Source organism: Neovison vison, chromosome 6 (assembly GCF_020171115.1).
Source record: "Neovison vison isolate M4711 chromosome 6, ASM_NN_V1, whole genome shotgun sequence".
NCBI lineage: Eukaryota > Metazoa > Chordata > Mammalia > Carnivora > Mustelidae > Neogale > Neogale vison.
The window spans coordinates 213728962-213750044 of NC_058096.1; the positions used below are offsets into that span (position 1 = coordinate 213728962).

Sequence of the window (21083 nt, forward strand, 5' to 3'; positions counted from 1 at the left end):
GGGACTGTCCAATTTTTTTTTTCAGCTGTCAGGAGTAATCTTTTTTTTTTTTTTTAGGATTTTATTTATTTATTTGACAGACAGAGATTACAAGTAGGCAGAGAGGCAAGCAGAGAGAGAGGAGGAAGCAGGCTCCCCGCTGAGCAGAGAGCCCAATGTGGGACCCGATCCCAGGACCCTGGGATCATGACCCGAGCCGAAGGCAGAGGCTTTAACCCATCGAGCCACCCAGGTGCCCCAGTCCCACCTTTTCCTCTCAAAAGCATCCCAGTTCGGATGCTCCATGACACGGGGTCCTGCTTTGTGTAGGAGAGTGAGGTGGGGATTTTGATAATCTTGCTTTCATCCTGGCCCCGCCATGGCTGGAGACTTCCGGCTAAGTCACTCGTTAAAGTACAGAGCTTGTCAAACATTCTTAGCAACACAACTTCTTTCTCAAATGAGAGCTCGCTGCAAAAAACTCCAACAGAATAACTCAGAGTTGCATTTTATTAGTAAAATTTCTCTCCTCCGTTCAAAGTAGTATTTACTACAAGCATGGATTCTCACTGAGGTTGTTGAGATGGACACACACACATTTTAAACCAGAAGTTTTAGCTGAAATCTTACTCTGTCGCAATGTCCACTTTATTTCTGCATTGGGCAAAGCCCCCATTTCACTGAGGGGTGGTCCCAAAGAGTAGCTTTCCTCAAGAGCTCCCATCAAAATCTCAGTTAAATGAAGATGGCAGGAGAATCCTAAGTTAGTCCAGTATCCTAAAACCCGCTGCCTCATCCAGCTGGCCATGCATTTTACAATTACAGTTTAAAATATTTTTTCAAAATGGAATTTGATGCTAACATCTGCAGAACTGCCAAAGCCTCCCTGGGAACCCTAGTTTGGGAAATGACTGAAGAAGTCAATAGGGTCACACCTCACTTCAAAGCCTCTGTTTCTACGGTTGTTTTTCTAAAACTGTCTGGAAGCCAACAACAGAGGGGAGAGGGAATAGCACCTTGAAGTTTGGACTTTCCTATCTTTATGGTGAAAGCCCCAGAAGCAAGTGGGGGCTTTTGGAAGGCTACGGGCAAAGAAGAAAGATCCATTTCAGTGAAACAGAATCCGTTCCTCTGTTGAACTTGGGGAGAGTAGAGATGGTCAAAAAGCTCAGCAAAGAGATGTTGGTGACTTTTTCTGTCCACTTCCGAGAGCCTCTAGTTTTTTAGATAAAAGACCATCGTTATCCTCAAAGTTGGGGAGCCAGGGAGTAGGGATAGAAGAACTAAAATAGATTTCTTGTTTTCATGCTGGCTTGGGTCATGAAGTTGCCTCCTGAACTAGAGACACAGAGGCTAAATGTGCCTGTGGATGTAAATTTGAGACAATCGCCAACTTCTAAAAGTGGGAACATTTTGCCCAACAGTCTGGGTTTCCGACTTTGCTTACAACAGCAGGTAGCTCTTGCCGCTTTTCCCCATGGCCATTCTGAGGTGGAGTCGGGGTGCCCATATCCACCCAGGGCAGAACACACATCCTCCACGTGGCCCAGGGTCTCCATTATTCTCTGCTGTTCCCCCAGGTGCATGGCAATCACCTAGATTACTTGCTGGCCCCATGGACATCGGACTTGTCACCTATGGAATGGTCATGCTTCTGAGACTAAAATCAGAGGGAAGTGGGTAAACAGGATAGGGACAGGATGTCTCCTGGTTCTCATTTCCCAGAGCTTTGCCCCTGAGGCTTGACCAAATCACAGCCACCTACCAAGGCTCAGGTTCCTCATCTAAAACGGGTATGGACACTCCCACTCTCCCTGAAGTATGGGCTATGATAGAGATCAGAAAATAGCACCTGATGCTTTATAAATTATAAAGCTCTGTGGTCCACATCTGTGGTTGGATCAGTCTCACATCCCTCCATCCTCCCGCTGCCTTGTACCAGCACCCTAGGTCCCCTCCCAGGCTTAGCCTCTCCCAAGCTCAGGCAATCTGGGTGGGTGCTACTGACTCCATCCTTAGCTCTGGTGAGTACTGGGTCAGGCGGGCCCATCACAGCACTGCATTCTCCCAGAGACAGGTGCAAAAGCTCACTGGGACCCATAGAATCAGGGCCAGCGCTTTGGTTCAGATGGCTGGCAAGGGGGAAGGTTTCTTTTCTACTGACCTTGGCTGTCATGTTGTTAACCTGTGGGTAGCTGGTCTTTGACTACAGCCAACAAGGAGAGAAGAATGGAAGGGTGGTGAGAAACAGGGTCTGAGTTATATAACCTGAGGCTTTGGGTCCAGATACACATCAGCACATACATACTCTTTGCATCAACCAGATTGAATGGGGCTAACTCACTGGAGTCCCATGACTTTCGGGGGTTCTACACCAGCAGGCAGACTTGGGAGCGTTTGTTCGATTTGCATTCATTTCCCTGGGCACTCGAGTCCTGGAGTGTTCCGGCAGCAGCTGCCAGCTCTTCTCTCTGTCTGGATTTGACCTTCCACACTGCCTTCTTGAAGTTCTTGAGAGGGTCCTGCTGTGACGTTCTCGACGAAGGGCACTGGAAACGCTCGCGGATGAGATAGCCATGTCTAGTGGGGGCGATGAAGCCATTGGAAGTTGGGATGATCCTGTTCACCACAGCGTGGACAAACTGGACAGCCAGCAGAGTGCCTTTTGGGGGTGGAGGGCAAGGCACTAATGAGAAAGTAGGGGCTATAGAGATCTGATCTCACCCACTAGAGACTTGGCCGCATGGGGTCAAATCCTTCCTATGCCCCTTACTAGCTTACACACTAATTCTAAACTCTTGGAGTCCCTCTTGCTTCCTCTGCAATATGGGGATGACAACTGAACCCACCTGCAGAGGGGAATTCTAAGATTTGAAAAGGTCACAGATGTCACATGCTTTAGTATTGGCTTTAGCCCAGAGGGAGCTCGGTAAATATTATTAGTGGAGCAGGAGAGATTGGGAAGCAGCCGAGGAGGGGCCTTTAAGGCCACAGTCCACAGATCTCAGCTTCTGAACCATCTGTGACTTTTTGCCAGACATCTTTGCCATCAAACAGTAGACTACACTCTATTTGATTGCACTGTATTTTATTACAATGTATTCAAATCTACCCGATACTCATTCACTCACTTGCTTTGTGACCTTGGACAAATCTCTTAATGTCCCTGAATGTCAGCATCTTCACTTGGGCACCTATTCCCCTTCCAGTGTCATAAGGGGTCCTTTCTCTATAGAAGACTAGGTAGGAGAGTGACGAGGGTGACCATGGGGACTAGGCAGGCCAGCTGCAAACCACTGGGTACCAGTTACTCATTGTGTGACTTTGGGCAAGTCACCCTATCTCACAGAGCCTCAATTTTTGCTCTGCAAAATGAGCTGGCTGTCGAGAGAATCAAATAGCTCAGTGACAGTACCCAATACACAAAAAATCTTCACCCATATTAATATGCCTTGAAGGTAGTACTGAGCAGACCCAGAAATGTGGGGTTTTCAAAGCAGTTGGTCTTAAGCAAGCTGCCCCTATCATTTATAGAGCCTAGGGCAAGAGAAGGAATCGGGGCCCATATCCTATAAGGCACAATATGTAAATGTTGCAAAGCTAGCTAATAAACTATTAAGTGAAATTTTCTCTATCATCCTTCACTGAAGGATGTACCTTCAGAACCACCTGGAAGGTCATGCTTGGGTGGAGAATTGTAAGGCTTTTCAGTTCCATTATAGAATGTAATGGTGTGGGAGGGCCAGTCCCAGCTCTGAGCAGCTTGGCCTCCTTCTCTTCCCATACCCAGCTGTGTTCTTCACTCCTAAAGGCCTGACACATATGCATCCAGACCACCTACCCAGTTCATGCACCCAGACTCCATGCTTATCACCCCATGGTCAACCCCCAAGTCTAGGGATGCTCATACTAGGGAAGACAGTCCACCCTTGAGAGGATGAGCCTGGGGAAGAGGACTCTCCAGGCCCTGAAGAGGACACCATCCCAGGTGGGGAGAATGTTTCAGGGTTCCAGGTACCCAGAGCATGGGTCTAGAAGAGGAGATGTAGCTCCAGGGGGGGCCTGTCCCTTTGACTTGCAGACACCTCTCTCTAGGTAGCTCCCTCCCAGCTTGGGAAGGCCAGGGCAGGGCTCTGCAAGACCCAGAGCCCAACACAAGGTCTCCTTCTCCAGATCTAAGCTCAGTCTTGCCCCTGAAGCAAAATGACTCACCGTCTAGCACACTCCAGACGATGATGGAGCGATCCTTCAAGCCCGCATACACATACTTGTCATCCATGGAGAAGCAGAGACACTGGACTCCCCTACAGTAAGAATTCTGTAGAAAAAGACGATGTGATCTGGAGTGCAACTGAGATACCCAGGAGACCCACTGAAAGGCATTTGTGTCAGAAGCCAGGCATGCAAGCCTCCCATGGGGATGGATCCAACGGAACCCCGGAGACATGGGTATATTCCATCACCAAGATTCTAGGACCAAAACACATTTCACAGGGATTGGACTAAGAGGTCTGCAGACAGTTGGCCCTGGAGAGCCGGAATTATTGGATTTAATTTCCTAAGTGACCTCAATTCTATAAGCATCAGCTATCATGGTCTTTAGTTAAAGGCTATATACTAAATGCATCCTAGTTTGGATCCTAGACCAGGAAAAGGAAATGCACTGAAAAAATAGTATGATCCCAGTGAAGTTGGTAGCTTAGTTAACAATCCAGTCCCGTGGTAATTTCTTGGTTTTGACAAATGTGCTCGAGTTTTATAAGATGATAACATCGGGGAAGCTGGGTGAGGAGGAAGTAGAGGGGAACCTCTGTACTATCTTTATGACTTCTTTGTAGATCTAAAAAATCATTCCTGAATTAAGTTCATTTAAATAAAATGGGGGTGGGGAGGCTGTGGTCGGGTGGGTAAGTCAGTTAAGCCTCCAACTCTTGATCTCAGCTCAGGGCTTGATCTCAGTCCAAGTCACGACCATGAGTTTGAGTCCCACGTTGGGCTCCATGCTGGACACAGAGCCTGCTCAAAAATGACAACAAAAACAAAAACAAAAAGCTAGGTGTGTTTGACTGCTAGGGTGACATTTCCCATCTCAATGAAACAGAAGTTTACTGACAGCCCTGTATTATAGGGGCTTCATTTAAAAAAAGGTCAGATGGGATGAAGGCCTTTTAGACAAAACTCTATACACTCTCTTCTCTTAGTTACAAAATCATCTCCTTATGTTTATGAATAATGTTTACATCTTGCAACCAAAAGCGCGGCCTTTGTGCCGAACGTTGAAAAACCGGAATAATAACACCAGCCCTTCGAGGGCGTTGTGAAGATTAAACTCTTGGATTGTATTTTAATATGTGTTTTTATATAATATATGGATGTATTTATGACAGCCCCTGATTCTACTGATACAAACAGCTATCACAGCTCCTTGTGAGATGGGCAATGTGGACTCTGGCACACTTCTTAGGTTAAGGAGTCGGTTGCCTGTTTCTGCCTTCCTTCATAGCTGCTATTGCTTCTGCCTAGAAAGCCCTTACACCAGACTTAGTTTACCTTCTTCTTCTTTTCTTTCTTTTAAAGCTTATTTATTTATCATCTCTACACCCAACATGGGGCTCGAACTCCCAACCCCGAGATCAAGAGTTTCATGCTCTTCCGAATGAGCCAGCCGGGTGCTACGAGACTCGTTTGACCTTCCTAAGTAGCAGCCCTTGCCCCTCTACCCTGTTTACCTCGTCATTTTCTCAAAGTTCTTGTCACTCCACAGCCCATCATGTATGTGCTCTATTGTTTTTATTTTTTTTTAAGATTTTATTTATTTATTTGAGAGAGAGAGGGAGAGTGCAGGTGGTGGAGAGGGGCAGGGAGCTGGCTGTGGGGCTCGATCCCAGGACCCTAGGATCATCCTGGGATCATGACCTGAGCTGAAGGCAGCCTCTTAACTGACTGAGCCCCTCCCCCAGGTGTCCTGCTTTGTTTTTATTCCACAAACATTTGTGGAGCCCTGAGGACATGTCAGGAGCCCTCCTAGGGATGGGGGCCACCTCAGGAAGCAGAACACAAGAAGATCCTGTCGTCCCGGAGCTCACACTGTGTCCCCTCTGAGAACGTGGCTTTAAGAGGCAGAACAGCATGGACCCTGGCTATGGCTGGAAAGGGGACAGTCACAGACAAAGCAATCAAAACCGTTGGGCGCAAGTATGGCAGTCAGGATTAGGTTAAGGAAGGTGAGGCAGGGGTGTGCCGGGCAGGACTTGATCCTGTCTTTATTTAAAATGATATTTTGGGGACTTCTGCATGGTTCAGTCAGTTGAGCATCTGCCTTCAGTTCAGGTGGTGATCTCAAGGTCCTGGGAAAGAACCTAGCATCGTTGTTAATGGGCTCCCTGCTTCTCCCTCTCTCTCTGCCCCTCCTCCCTGCCCTTTCTCCCTCTAAACAAATAAATAAAATCTTTTAAAAAATGATATTTTGTTCTTTGGGGATTTTTTGCATTTCTTCAGATTTTGGTAAACATTGCATTAAAATCACATCTCTCTTAATGGCTGAGTCTTTTGGTGTCCCTTAAACTCTGCCCCCAAGGGGAGTGTCTCTCCTTGGCCTCACCCCACCCCCGACCCCAGGCAATGGTCCTTGGTGTGCACTTAACCCAGGACGCCTGTCCTCAGCTCTCTAATGCCAGGACCTCGCATCATGCCGTGTGGGGGCCACGCACCGTGTAGTTCATCTGGAATGTCCACTTGCAAGCCTGCAGGTCCCAGAGACACAGCAGGGCTTCCTCGGACCCGCTGACCGCCAGCTGCTCCCTGTGGCTGACCTGCATACAGGTGACCCGACTCCCATGGGCCTCCAGAGGGAACACTTTGGAATTCACACACTCATAAAGGAAGAGGTCACCGTTGGTCATGCCGTAGATGACGCGGTAGTCGGCCAGCACGGCCACGCTGGATATGGTCTCAGGCAGCTGGGTGTAGAAGGTGTAGGTTGGCCCGTCGATGACCGGACAGGGATCCCCGGGGCTGATGTCCAGCACCAGGACGATGCTGTCATAGGCGATGGCCAGGCGCTCCTCGCCTTGACTAAGGGCCATGCAGTTGATGGCTTTCCGGGCCTCGGGAGGGGGGATGCACATCACATCCTGTCTGGAATTCAGGGGGAACACCAGCACCACCCCCGAAACGAGGCCGGTGAAGAGGAGATTGGCCTGCTGGGCAACCTCCAGACACCTGACCTCATTGGACGTGTCCAGGGCATCTTGTTCCTCCCCTGCCACAGAGAGAAGACCACGTCAAGAACGGCTCAGAGGGAGGCGCATGCCATGGTTTTCCTATCTTTAAGCATTTTAAAAACTGCTTTCGTGATCCGTTCTCCCCACCTTCTCCGCTGCAATTCCCCTGCCTCCACTCCTGTCTTCCCATCTCCTCACCGCCCTGCCTAACACCTTCTGAGACTTTCCGCTCCCCATCGGGACAGATGGACAAAGGGACACGCAGGACCTCTCATCCCAGCCCTTTATAAACGCCCGGAAAGGGTCACAGACTAAATATCTGGCCTTGTGGGCTGTATGAACTCTGAGTGCAAGCTTGTAACCCTATTAGACAAATGGACTTTAGTCTGCACCCTTCTCTCTCAAGCCCCACTGTACCCCCTACCTCTGTGCACGGCTTCACCCCGTGCCTAGCGGGCAGGCACCTCCAACGTTGTAACCTCATCTGTCTTGCTCACAGCCAACCCCAGAGCCCGGCTCCACGGCTGGCACTAACCAAAGATCTGCCAAACCCGTGAACACAGGAACGTGAGAGTGAATCTCTTTTCTCCCAGTATTTTATCATTAACAAGGAATTTCCATACCTCCAGTCACCCCATGGAGATTACAGCAGACATATCAGTGACATGCCCTGACCCCCCTATACCAGTCAGGGCACCCAGCCCCAAGGCTGCCCACTGCTGTCAGGGCAAGGGAGCCCCTCATCTCAAAATGTTTGGGGAGCTGTCCCCAAACCAGAATGCCCCCCTGGGGATCAGGCTGAGCACACTTCCTTGTTCAGTCCTCCCCTGCCCCTGCCTGCTTCCCTCACTCCCTCTCGGGTTTCTCTAGGAGATCCCCTCAACACACCCCTTGGGCAAATGTCCCCATCCTGTGCTGTTTCCGGGAAACCGGAACTAACGCAGAGATTGACAACCAGGTGGTCAGTTACCCACGTGCTGGAAAACTTTTAAAGTCAAGTCCTGATCTATGTTAATCACTTTCAGCCTGACTGGAATTTGGGGGTTCTTATGGACTGAGTAAGTCCCCCCTCATGTGATGGTGTTAGGAGGTGATGTAGGCATGAGGCAGAGTCCCCACGACGGGATCAGTGCCTTTATACAAGGCACTGGGGAGCTAGCTTCCTTCTCTGTGCTCCTGTGAGGACATAAGAAGAAAGGGGCCATCAGCAACCAGGAAGACAGCTGTCACCAGACACCGATCTGCCTGGGCCTTGGCCTTGGCTTTTCCAGCCTCCAGAACTGTGAGAAATAAATGTCAATTTTTTAAACCACCCCAGCTATGGTGTTTGGTTCTGGTAGCCCAAGCAGACCAAGGCAGGGGCTCTACCTCTTCCCTGCACGAACGACCAGGCTTATATCTTACCCACCTTCCGCTGAGTCCCAAATGGTGACTTTGTTCTTGTCCCCAATCTTGGGGAAGTAAATGTAGCCCCCATTGTGTGACACTGCTGTGAGGCCGGTGCGATCCAGGAACGGGGTGCAGGCCCTCGGCTTCTGAAGGTAGGTGAGATTCCAGACTTTAAAAGACGAGGACTGATGGGAAGCAGATGCCACCAAGGCCCCACCCCAGGCCAGCAGGCTCACAGGGGCTCCGACACCTTCCAGAATGTCCAGCAGGGTTCCCTGTTCCGACAGACTCCACACCTGTGGACGGACAGCAGATGGCCAGAGCTGACTTCTTCCTTCTGCTTGTCCTAGCTCAGGAACAGGCATAAGCCTATCTGCGCATCTAGGGTGGAGTATCCGGCTGGAGTCCGAGGGCCTTCACCAGCCCCTCAAACTTCCCCACAACTCACCAATCTGCCACCACAGCAATTCTCAAAGTAGGATCCAGGGAACCCCTGGAAGTTACCTCCAGGCATCTTCAGGAAGCAATGCAGAGGCAAAACGGTTTTCACGCAAATTTAAGAAGTTATTTGCCACTTCTACTCTCTTCCCCTCATGAGTGAGTCCTGGAGTTTTCTAGAAGTTACCGGACACGTGATATCACAACAGATAGAACGCAGAATCAAATAGGAGAAGCCAATTCATCTTCCACTAAGCCAGGCATGAAAGAGATTTGTCCAAATGTGCAACAAGGACACTCTTGCCATGAGCTGTTTTGTTTGTTTCAGAAACTATAGTTATATTCCTGGAAGTCTGTCATTAACACTGACATGTCATATTCATGAGTCGATAGTGTTTTTGGATTTTCCCATTTCTAATTTTTTTTAATTTTTAATTTTTTATAAACATATATTATTACATATAATATATTTAATATATATTAAATATAATAAATATATATATATAATATATTTTTATCCCCCGGGGTACAGGTCTGTGAATCTCCAAGTTTACACACTTCACAGCACTCACCATAGCACACACCCTCCCCAATGTCCATAACCCCACCCCCCTCTCCTCACCCCTCTCCCCCCAGCAACCGTCAGTTTGTTTTGTGAGATTAAGAGTCACTTATGGTTTGTCTCCCTCCCAACCCATTTCTAATTTTTAACATAGTTAATTATCCATAAATACTAAATGCAACGGGGGATCCTAGATTGGATCCTGGAATAAAGAAAAAAAGGACATTGGTGGGAAAGCTGGTGAAATCAGAACAGAATCTGCGGGTCAGTTAACAGCATTGTCTTAATGTAAATCTTTCCGTTTGGATAGAGCTTGAGTGGCATGAGGTACTAATATTAAGCAAGCTGGGTAAAGAGTAGGTACACATACATGGGGCCTCTCTTTGCTTTTTTGGCAACACTTCTGTAAATCCTAAAACTATTCCAAAATAAGTCACGTGTTAAAAACATATCAATCAAAATGTTATAACCCACATGAACAAAAGCCCTTCGGGGTCCTCAATAATCTTTAAGAATGTAAATAGGTGGGGCGCCTGGGTGGTTCGGTGGGTTAAAGCCTCTGCCTTCGGCTCAGGTCACAATCCCAGGATCCCAGGGTCCTGGGATCCAGCCCCGCATCGCATCGGGCTCTCTGCTCAGCAGGGAGCCTGCTTCCTGCCCCCTCTCTTTGCCTGCCTCTCTGCCTACTTGTGATCTCTATCTGTCAAATAAATAAATAAAATCTTAAAAAAAAAAAAAAGAACGTAAAGAGGTTCTAGGGCCAGAATGTTGGAGAACTGCTACTTTCTTTCTTTTTTTTTTTTTTCTAGAGAGAGAGAGCTAGTGTGTGCACATGTGAGCACGAGATGGTGGGGAGGGGCAGAGGAAGAGAGAGAGAAGCCTCGGAGAGACACTCTGTTGAGTATAAGGCCCCACATGGGGCTCGATCTCAAGACCCTGAGACCATGACCTGAGCCAAAATTGAGAGTCAGAGGCTTAACCAACAGAGCCACCCAGGCGCTCTGAGAACTGCCATTTTATTCCGTGCCTCTCTCAACAGCCTGAGAACTTTGAGCTCAATGCAAAGTTTCCTCCAAGTTCGGTGGGAAGGCTATATCCTTTGCGAACATTTCGGTGGGATCCCTCCCCCACATCCTCCCAATGACCTGCCCTGTTCTGCCTGCATGAGTTTTTGTCTCTATATTGCGAAGCCAAGGGACGCCTAAGGAATCATACTTTCTGTTCCAAAGGCGGAGTGAGGACGACCCCTCACCTGAATGAGCGCATCCCGGGACCCAGTAATAATCAGGTTGTTCTTGGGATCGAAACCGGCTGTCTCCACCGTGTCCTCGTGTTCAAGGTCAGTGGCCATGAATCGATGAAACCCCTGTGAGTCGGCCAAGAATATCCGCACAGATCTTCCAAACCCTGAAACGGAAGGCATGGGATTGTCCCTTTCATTCCTGGAGGAGCTCGACAGTCATTCTGTTCAGTCAACAAAGGTTTTTCTGAGCACCTGCCATGAGGAGGAGGAAGGAATTCGGCGCAGAACAAGGGAGACATCGTCACCCAGCCTGTGGTCGCGGGGAGGGGGGCCCCTGACCACAGCGATCCATACGTTCACGGAAAACAGTCATGTTATTTGTCATCACAAAACTGTTCGTTCCCAGAGGACTGGGACTGCCTGTCTGGGCCGCTCAAGGCGTCCCAGGACCCAGCACAAAGCTGGATATAAGGTAGAAAATGTTTTGTAGATGGAAAGGAGGGAGGGAGGAAGACAGGAAGGGTAAGAAAGCATTACAATGTGCGATGAGGACAGTGCAGTCAGGGGGCTGGGTGCCGTGCGGAACAATGACACAGAGACACGTGGAGGAGGAGGCAATGTGAAGACAGCGGCAGGGACTGGAGAGATGTGGCCACAAGTCAAAGAATCACAAGGCAGAAGCGAGAAGGCGCAAAAGAGAAAATTCTTCTCTGGAACCTTTGGAGGGTGCATGACCCTGTCCACATCTTGATTTTGGATTTCTGGCCTCTAGAACTGTGAGAAAAGAGATTTCTGTTGTGTCAAAGACACCACGTTTGCGTGGTCATTGGTTGCAGCAGCCACAGGACATTGGAGCAGACATTTGAGAGCAGGACTAGCACCGGAAGAGTGGGAACAGCGGGAGATGACTGGGAGGTAGGAAAGGCCTGGATATGTCTCAGGAGCAACACAGAGACTCCTGTGGCAGGAGTGGTACAAAGGAGCAGGAGATGGGGGGGGGTTGCTAGATTTAACACAAAATAACACAAAACAAAAGACCCAACAGGACAGTTCAATTAAATTTGAATTTCAGATAAACAGTGAAATTCTGGTTAGTATAAGTGTATCCCAAATATTACATGGCATATTTTTATACTGAAAACTTGATTTGTTGTGTATCTGAAATTTAACTGTATTCTGTATTCAGAATGGGCATTCTGCATTTTCTCGGGCACCCCAGCCAAGGAGACTGGCTCCGGTGTGCTCCAGACACCAGCTGGGTGAATGCTTTATTAAGAGGAGGACCCCTGGCAATGTGGGAAGTGGGCAAAGGCCTGGTTATGCAGCTCTTCCAGGGCCCGAAGCTCTGGGGGGTGATGGTGTGGGACACCGAGCTAGGCTCCTGGCCCACGCCAATCGGTTTTGTTTCCTGGAAACCCTGGAATCAGGTCAGCGCAGGAGAAGCTGGGGGCCGAGCATCCATTCTCCTGCCTCTCCAGGCCCTCCGTGGAATTGTTTCACTGAAGTCCACTTGAACCTGAGGCTCACACAGAAGGGTGTTACGGGAAACGGATCAGAGGCAGCAGGATCGCTGCTATCCAAGGGCATCTGTGTTCCATTCTTGTGCCGGGTGTCAGAGATTTTGGTCGGCTGTGCAGGTGGTCAGCCTGTCTACATATCCCGCCCCCAGGAAAAATCCTAGACACCAAGGCAGGGTGGGCTTCCCTGGTTGGCAGGACCCTGTCGTCACACCCTGTTGCTGAGAGAAGTAGGCGCCGTCCATGTGCCTCCACGGGGAGGGGACACCAGGAAGATCGTGTCTGTTGCCTTCTCTGGGCTCCACACGTCTCTACCCTTTGTTGATCTTCATCTGTGTCCTTTGCCTCCAATAAATTGTGAGCATGAGCCTTTCTGAATTATTAGAGCCTTAGCAAGTCACCAAACCTGACAGCGAGCTTGGGGACCCCTGAGCTGCAATTCCATTTATGACACTAAGAAATCCCTGCCTGATCTTAGCTGAGCTGGGATTGGGGTACCTCTCCTGAGCAACAGGTGGGCTCCCGACACTGTGGATGGGGGAACCTGCTCGGGCTCCCCCTCATTGGCTGTTGGATAGAGCCACACTTGAGACCCACTGTGACAAGGTTCTCGGTCACTGAGGTCCTCAGTGGCTTTGGTCTTGGTCCTGATTCCATCTTGGGCTTCTATCCCGCGTTTTTCTTCCTTCTGTCATTCCTATTCCCCATGCTGCATTTCACACATACTTATGCCACCTAAAATTCTTTCTTTTTTTTTAAAGATTTTAAAAGAGAGAGAGACAGGGAAAGCGGGAACACAAGCAGGGAGAGTGTGAGAAGGAGAAGCAGGCTTCCTGCTGAGCAGGGAGCCCGATGTAGGGCTCGGTCATGACCTGAGCTGAAGGCAGATGCCCAATGACGGAGCCACTCAGGTGCTCCCCCCGACCCACCTAAAATTCTTTTGGAAACAGGACGGAAGATGCATTACCGGTCAGTCACCCATCAGTCAGCCTTGGAGTCTAAGTGTCTATCCATTCGACCTGTGCTCTCCATGCAGGTGTGGTCACCACGAGCCACGTGTGGCTCTTACTGTGGCTAATCAGGGTCGAGATGAGCTGTCAGTGAACAACACAGGCCAGGTTTCATATCCCGGGCACAAGAATTTCTTTAAACGTGAAATAGACCATTAATAATTTTTATATCAATGGGGCGCCTGGGTGGCTCAGTGGGGTAAGCCACTGCTTTCAGCTCAGGTCATGATCCTGGGGTCCTGGGATCGAGTCCCATATCTGGCTTCCCACGATTTGTGGGGAGCCTGCTTCTCCCTCTCCCTCCCTCTCCCGCTGCTTGTGTTCTCTCTTTCTCTCTCTCTCTGTCAAATAAATAAATAAAATCTTTAAAAAAATTATTTTTAGGGCACCTGGGTGGCTCAGTGGGTTGGGCCTCTGCCTTTGGCTCGGGTCATGATCTCAGGGTCCTGGGATCGAGTCCCGCATTGGGCTCTCTGCTCAGCGGGGAGCCTGCTTCCCCCTCTCTCTCTGCCTCTCTGACTACTTGTGATTTCTCTCTCTGTGTGTCAAATAAATAAATAAAATCTTTTAAAAAAATGATTTTTATATCGATTTCATGTTGAATTTTTGGGTGTGTTGGATTAAACAAGATCTGTTATTAACATGAATGACATATTTGTCTTTTTGCCTTTTTAAATAGGGGTATGAGAACATTCGGTTATACATGTGGCTCATGTTTGTGGTTTGCCTTGCAGGACAGCACTGGTCTCCCACTGTCTTTGACCCTTGGCAAAGGCGTTATAGAAGTCAGGCTGGGACATCTGGGGGGCTCAGTCAGTTAAGCGTCTGCCTTTGGCTCAGGTCATGATCCCAGGGTCCTGGGATCGAGCCCTGTGTCGGGATCCCTGCTCAGTGGGGAGCCTGCTTCTCCCTCTGCTCCCAGCTTGTGTTCTCTCTCACTGTCTCTGTTGTTATCTCTGTCTCTCTCTCAAACAAATAAATAAAATCTTTTTAAAAAATCAGGTTGATTTTAGGGCAATGCAAATGCCTTGAGATTATGATGGTGGGTATTATGTCGTTACGCGTCTGTCCAAACCTACAGATGGTCCAACACCCAGAGTGAATGGTAAGGTAAGCCATGGACTCTGGGTGATGATGGTCTGTCGAGGGAGTTCATCATTTACAGCAAATGCACCACCGTGATGGGGGATGTTGATATCAGAGGAGGCTGAGCAGGGGTATACGGGGAATCTCTGTACTTTCTGATCAATTTGGCTGAGAACTCCAATCTGATCTTTTAAAAAAAATATTTATTTATTTAAGTAATCTCTACACCTAAGATGGGGCTCAAACTTATAACCCTGAGATCAAGAGTCACACACTCCTCTAAAGGAACCAGCCAGGAGATCCCCCTCCCCAAGCTGATCTTTTAAAAAATAGTCTTAAAAAAATAATCAGGCTGAGGAGTTGGTCATCTGTGGGTCACCTCCTATGAAGCCTTCCCCGACTGCCTTAGACTCAAGAAGGAACCCTGTCACACCCTCCCCTAACCCCTCATTCTTGGCTGGCCGTCACACCAACCACTCTGCCCTGTGGCTGCCTTACCGTCTGCGAGCCTGGGAGCCCCTACAAGCAGGGGTCCCGGGGGCTGGCTCATCCTTGAGCACACCCCATCGGCTCACGTGGCACCCCTCCATCCCCGTCCCTATCTGGCAGGGATAACCACCGCCATCTCAAAGATAATGAACAGGGGTTGGCAAGCTACAGCCCGTGGGCCACAACTGGGCTGCCATCTCTTTTTGTATGACCAGAAGCTCAGAAGACTTTTCACAATATTAAATAGTTTCACAAAAATAAAAATATGATTCCTGTTTTGTGGCAGGTGAACATGATATGAAATCCACATTTCAGCCTCCATAAATGGGGTCTGAGGGGCACACAGCCTCGCCCGCATAAGATAGAATCTGTGGCAGCTTTCATATAGGCTCAATTTGTGGCGACAGAGACCACTGGGTCTGCAAAGCCAAGGTGTGCACTGTATGGCCCTCTGCAGAAAATGTCTAGGATGGCCCCCAGCCCCCTTGTCCCCTCTGCTCCTCCAACAAAATCTGAAGTTGCCGCCTCATGGCTCCGAATAAGAGCTAGACGCTACCTGCTGCCAGAAGGGACTCGTCTTCAGAGAGTACCAGGAACCTCACAGCTTCCGGAAGCTTCTCCAGCAGGCTGTCTCCTTCAGGGGAAACCTGTGCAAAGTCAAGGATGTCCATCAAACATTTCCAAGAGTGAAGGGTCCAGGGTCAGGGACTTGGATGCAAGGCTCTGCCGCTCACCAGCTTCTAAGCAAATGTCTCAGCCCTTGGGTGCCTTAGTTTCCTTATCTGTTAAATGGGCCATGATGCAGGACTACAGTATGGGGCCATCGTGGGGGGGGGTTCCCCCTTATCCTGCACACAGTCAGCCCTCAAACCGTGGCAGCTAGTAGTGTTTTTGTTGATGCTGCTTTTGTAATTGACTCAGGGACCTGGAGAACATCCCAGCATCTGTTTTCTGCCCCTGGGGGAGCTCTGGAGATCTCAGGTAAGATCGAAACACCAATTTCTCCCCATTCCCGAGTGGCGGAACTCATTTAGTTTGGATCTAAGAGGATGGGTCATTCCTCAGTCCTGCAGCCCCAGGTCAGCTACTGATTTCTGGGCATCAGACGGCTACCAGCCTGCAAGCCAAAAACTTTATGCTCATTATCTCGGTGAAGGGCACAGATGGGACACGTGGTGGGGGAGGGGCAAGAAAAGTGAATTTCCTCATGGATGTTATTGCTGACTTTTTAAAAAATATATTTATTTATTTATTTGACAGAGAGAGATCACAAGTAGATGGAGAGGCAGGCAGAGAGAGAGAGGGAAGCAGGCTCCCTGCTGAGCAGAGAGCCCGATATGGGACTCGATCCCAGCACCCTGAGATCATGACCTGAGCCGAAGGCAGCGGCTTAACCCACTGAGCCACCCAGACGCCCCTACTGCTGACTTTTTAAAAAACAAAAGCAAAAATATGTTTTTTGGGGCACCTGGGTAGCTAAGCGTTTACCTTTGGCTCAGGTCATGATCTCAGGGTCCTAGGATCGAGCCTCGCATCGAGTTCTCTGTTCAGTGGGGAGTCTGCTTCTCCCTCTCCCACCATCCTTTTTTGCACCATCCAGCAGAGACACTGTTCTACAAGTTTGCTTTTTTTCTACTTTATGTGTCTGGGGCAGTAGTTCTCAAGGGGTGGGGAGGGCCATTTTGTGCCATCCCCGCCAGCTGAGGACAGCTGGCAATGTCTAGAGACATTTTTGGCAGGACCGAGTGCCAACAACGACCCACAGTGGCCTGCCCCCAGGAAACACCAAGGCATGTTTCCTGAACTGCGCTGAGTTGCAAATCCCTCAATTAGAAAACCAAATGTCATTTAGGGAAAGATCAAAGGTGAAGTGGTTTCTCCCAGTTTCTAGGACATCTGAGCACTTTGGAGCTGAGCGATGCGGGCATCACATTCAGCAAAGGGACTTACCAAAGAGATGGAGCCCTTGCTAAACCCGGTCACCATCTTGCCTTGCTTCTGGACCGAGACCCCACAGGTTGGTGTTTCTTCTTTGACGCTGGATAAATGTTGCCTCCCCTGAAGCGTTCCTGTGGCTGAGCTCCACAGACTCACCACGCCAGCCTCAGACACGGTCAGCAGCATGGCCCGGGAAGCAAGTGCCCTGGTGCACATCCAGCGGTCAGAGACGTGTCCCAGGATACGGAAAACCAGCTCTGCCGTTTCTAGATTCCAAGCACTGATCTGAAGGAATCGTGGGAAGGAAGAGAAATCTCAGCATGAGACCTGGGTTGCAACATTTCTGGAGTCAGATGCAAAACGTGTGCTTTTCCATAGTGCATGCATTTATTTTCAACACTCTTCGTTACCAAAAAAAAAAAAAAAAAAAAAAAAAAAAAAAGGTAGAGGGGGAGAAGAGGTGTCCTGGATTAGATCCTAGAGTAGCAAAAGGTCATTTGCAGAAAAACTGAGGAAATCTGAGTGAGGTTGAGAGAACTTTAGCAATATTAATGTCTTAGCTGTAATGGATGTTCCCTGGTTATGTAAGACGTTGACATGATGGAAGACTGGATAGAAGGGAATAGGGGAACTCTCCATAATAGCTTTATAACATTGTCGTGAACCTAAAATTTCTCCAAAATAACAGTCTTAAAATGGGAAAAAAGGGGCCCCTCGGTGGCTCAATCATTAAGCATCTGCCTTCGGCTCAGGTCATGATCCCAGGGTCCTGGGTTCGAGCCCCACATCAGGCTCCCTGCTCAGCGGGAAGACTGCTTCTCCCTCTCCCAACCCCCTGCTTGTGTTCCTTCTCTCGTTGTCTCTCTCTCACCATCAAATAAATAAACAAAATCTTTAAAAAGGGGGCGGAAAATGTCAACCATACCATATGCATTCACATATCTGTTCACTAGAAGTATTTTTTTTTTAAGATTTTACTTATTTATTTGACAGAGAGAGATCACAGGTAGGCAGAGAGAGAGGAGGAAGCAGGCTCCCCACTGAGCAGTGAGCCCGATGTGGGGCTTGATCCCAGGACCCTGAGACCATGACCTGAGCCAAAGGCAGAGGCTTTAACCCACTGAGCCACCCAGGCGCCACTAGAAGTAATTTTTTAAAAAAGATTTTATTTATTTATTTTACAGAGATCACAAGTAGGCAGAGAGGCAGGCAGAGAGAGAGAGAGGGGGAAGCAGGCTCCCCGCTGAGCAGAGAGCCCAATGTGGGGCTTCATCCCAGGACTCTGAGATCATGACCCGAGCCGAAGGCAGAGGCTTAACCCACTGAGCCACCCAGGTGCCCCACTACATGTAATTCTTGATGACGGCAGGTTTCATATTTAACCTCACCCCAAAAAAGTACCTTTTCAAATCAATAGTAACCAGGGTGCCTGGGTGCCTTCAGTTCAGGTCATGATCTCGGGGTCCTGGGATCGAGCCCCGCATTGGGATCCCGGCTCAGCAGGGAGCCTGCTTCTCCCTTTACCCCTTCACCCAACACAAGAGCGAGTGCGAGCACTTGCTCTCTCTTGCTCTTTCTCAAATAACAAATAAAATCTTAAAAAGAAAGAAAGAAGGGGAGATTCAAACATCTATTTATAAGGAAAGTTGTCTCAGTTATTTGAAAGTACAAGGAACTAGAAATAACCTATATGTCCAGTAGGAAGGGATCAATTTAATAAACTGTAGAGGAGTCAAGGCAAGGACATCTCACAAAATCACTAAGCCTGCGGTTTCTGAAGAATGTTTGAGGTTATGGGCAAATAAAAATTGATTTATGAAGCAGCATAGCTAGCTTTCTATGTGGTCTGATCCCCATTTTGTGTTATACTTACACACACGAGTATTTGTACATACACATCCACACACCACAGAACACAAACTCATGTAAATGTCACAACAGTGGTTGTCTTTGGGATTAATTATTATTATTTCTTATTTCTTTTTTAAAGCTTTTTTTTAAAAAAAAGATTTCATTTATTTATTTGACAGAAAGAGCAAGCACAAGCAGGGGGAGTGGCAGGCAGAGGGAGAAGGTGGGTCCCCGCTGAGCAATGAGCCCCATGTGGGGCTCAATCCCAGGACCCTGGGATCATGACCTGAGCTGAAGTCAGAAGCTTAACTGACTGAGCCACCAAGGCACCCCTATTTCTTTCTTTCTTCCTCTCTTCCTTCCTTTCTTCTTTTCCTTCTTTCCTTCTTCCTTCCTTCCTTTCTTTTTTTAAGATTTATTTTAGAGAGAGGGAGAGCAAGAGATAATGTCTGAGTGCAGGGAGAGGCAGAGGAAGACAATCCAAGCAGACTCTTCGCTGAATGTGGAGCCCAACACTGCCCGCCTCCATCTCACGACCCTGTGATCATGACTTGAGCCGAAACCAAGAGTCGGACACTTAACCAACTGAGCCACACAGGCCCCCCTATTATTTCCTTTTTTTTTTTTTAACTGTGTTTTCCAAATGTATGCAGTTTGGAAATCAGTCAACACTTCCCTAATATTTAAGCCTGCCCTGTCAATAATAGTATAATGAATGCATGCCGTGTGTCTTCAAATTTTGTATTAGTCCCTTAAAAAAAAAGTAAGAGAAAACAAGTGAAATCGATTTAAATAATGTGTTTGGTTTAACCCTATGTCCAAATGTTACTACTGCAACATGTAATTAATACCAAATTACTATTGAAATCTTTTACCTTATTTCCACAGTACTAAGGCTTTGAAAGCCAGTGTGTGTTTCCTACTTATGGCACATTTCAGTGCAGAATAGGCACGTTTCAAGTGCTCAGTTTCAAACTTCATAATTGAAGTTTGGTGGTGACCCCCCATATTGGACAGCACAGTTTATAAGCTACCAATATTACTTATGTTAACAGTTGCCAGTTACTAATAAAATATAATAATTAATAGCTATTAAGTATTTGGTGCTTACTATGCACCAAGCACTCTTGCCAGGTATTTTAGTCATTATCTCATCAGGTAGATGAAGAATGGAGGCAGAGAGGTACAGTGATATGATCAAGATCACTCAGCTTGCAAAGAAGTCATCTGGGAGTTAGGTACAGATTTTTTACCATGCCTTTAGTTCCTAAGCTTTCACCCACTGTTCTACTGTGTCTCTATTCATCATACAATCAGATCGTAGGTTTAAAATTGACATAAGGGAATAACACAGCAGAATACAGATTGTTTTCAGGTGTATGTGGAATATTTACCACAAGAGACCCTAAAATGAGTTTTGATACATCTGAAAAGATTCATCATACAAATGAAAGTAATTAGGAAAGAAAAAGGTAAGCTACCTGGGAACCTTTCAAATATCTGGGAACGAACAGCACACTTCTAAATAGCCTGTCGACCAAAGAGCAAATCAAAAGGGAAATCTGAAAGTATTTTTTTAAAAAGACTTTTTATTTATGTATTTTACAGAGAGAGAGGGAGAGATCACAAGTAGGCAGAGAGGCAGGCAGAGGGGGAGGGAGAAGCAGGCTCCCTGCTGAGCAGAGAGCCTGATGCGGGGGCCCGATCTTAGGATATGACCTGGACATGAGATCATGACCTGAGCTGAAAGCAGAGGCTTAACCCCCTGAGCCACCCAGATGCCCCCTGACGGTATCATTTACTGACGGTAAATGATAATATGACATAGCAAGTTTTGTGGGATGCAAGTAAGGCTGTACTCAGAGGACAATTTATAGCACTAAAACGACCAAATTAAAAAAGATTAGGGGTGCCTGGGTGGCTCAGTCAGTTAAGCCTTCTACTCTTGGTTTCTGCTCAGGTCACAATCTCATGGGTCAAGGCTCCCTGGTGAGTGGGGGGGTCTGGTTGAAGATTCACTCCTCTGCCCCTCCCCACCAATAAATAAATAAGTCTTTATTTATTTATTATTTTTATGGAGAAAGAGTGAAAGAGCATGGGGAGAGGGAACAGAGGCTCTGCTAAGTCTGGAACCCAACGTGGGGCTTGATCTCATGACTCGGACATCATGACCTGAGCAGAAATCAAGAGGCAGAGGCTTAACCAACTGAGCCACTCAGGTGCCCCAATAAATACATCTTAAAAAAAAAAAAAGATGAAAGGTCTCAACTCTTAGGGTCAGAAAGAACTATCAGAATCATCTAATCCAACTGTGTAGTTTGAAACCCCTTATAGCATCCCATCCAGTGGTTGTGCACC

General features: G+C 48.0%; 1 protein-coding gene across 1 annotated transcript in view; it reads right to left on the reverse strand.

The window, feature by feature from the left end:
* Positions 1-475: 475 nt before the first annotated feature.
* NWD1 (NACHT and WD repeat domain containing 1) overlaps positions 476-21083 on the reverse strand; it is a 59052-nt gene continuing 38444 nt past the window's right edge. Inside the window, exons 13-19 of the mRNA XM_044253991.1 lie at positions 16887-17159; positions 15493-15583; positions 10844-10998; positions 8611-8887; positions 6690-7240; positions 4192-4297; positions 476-2641 (exon numbers count right to left, since the gene is read on the reverse strand). Coding sequence (XP_044109926.1) covers positions 2349-2641; positions 4192-4297; positions 6690-7240; positions 8611-8887; positions 10844-10998; positions 15493-15583; positions 16887-17159 — 1746 coding nt within the window. The 3' untranslated portion in view covers positions 476-2348. The remainder of the gene's footprint in view (positions 2642-4191; positions 4298-6689; positions 7241-8610; positions 8888-10843; positions 10999-15492; positions 15584-16886; positions 17160-21083) is intronic.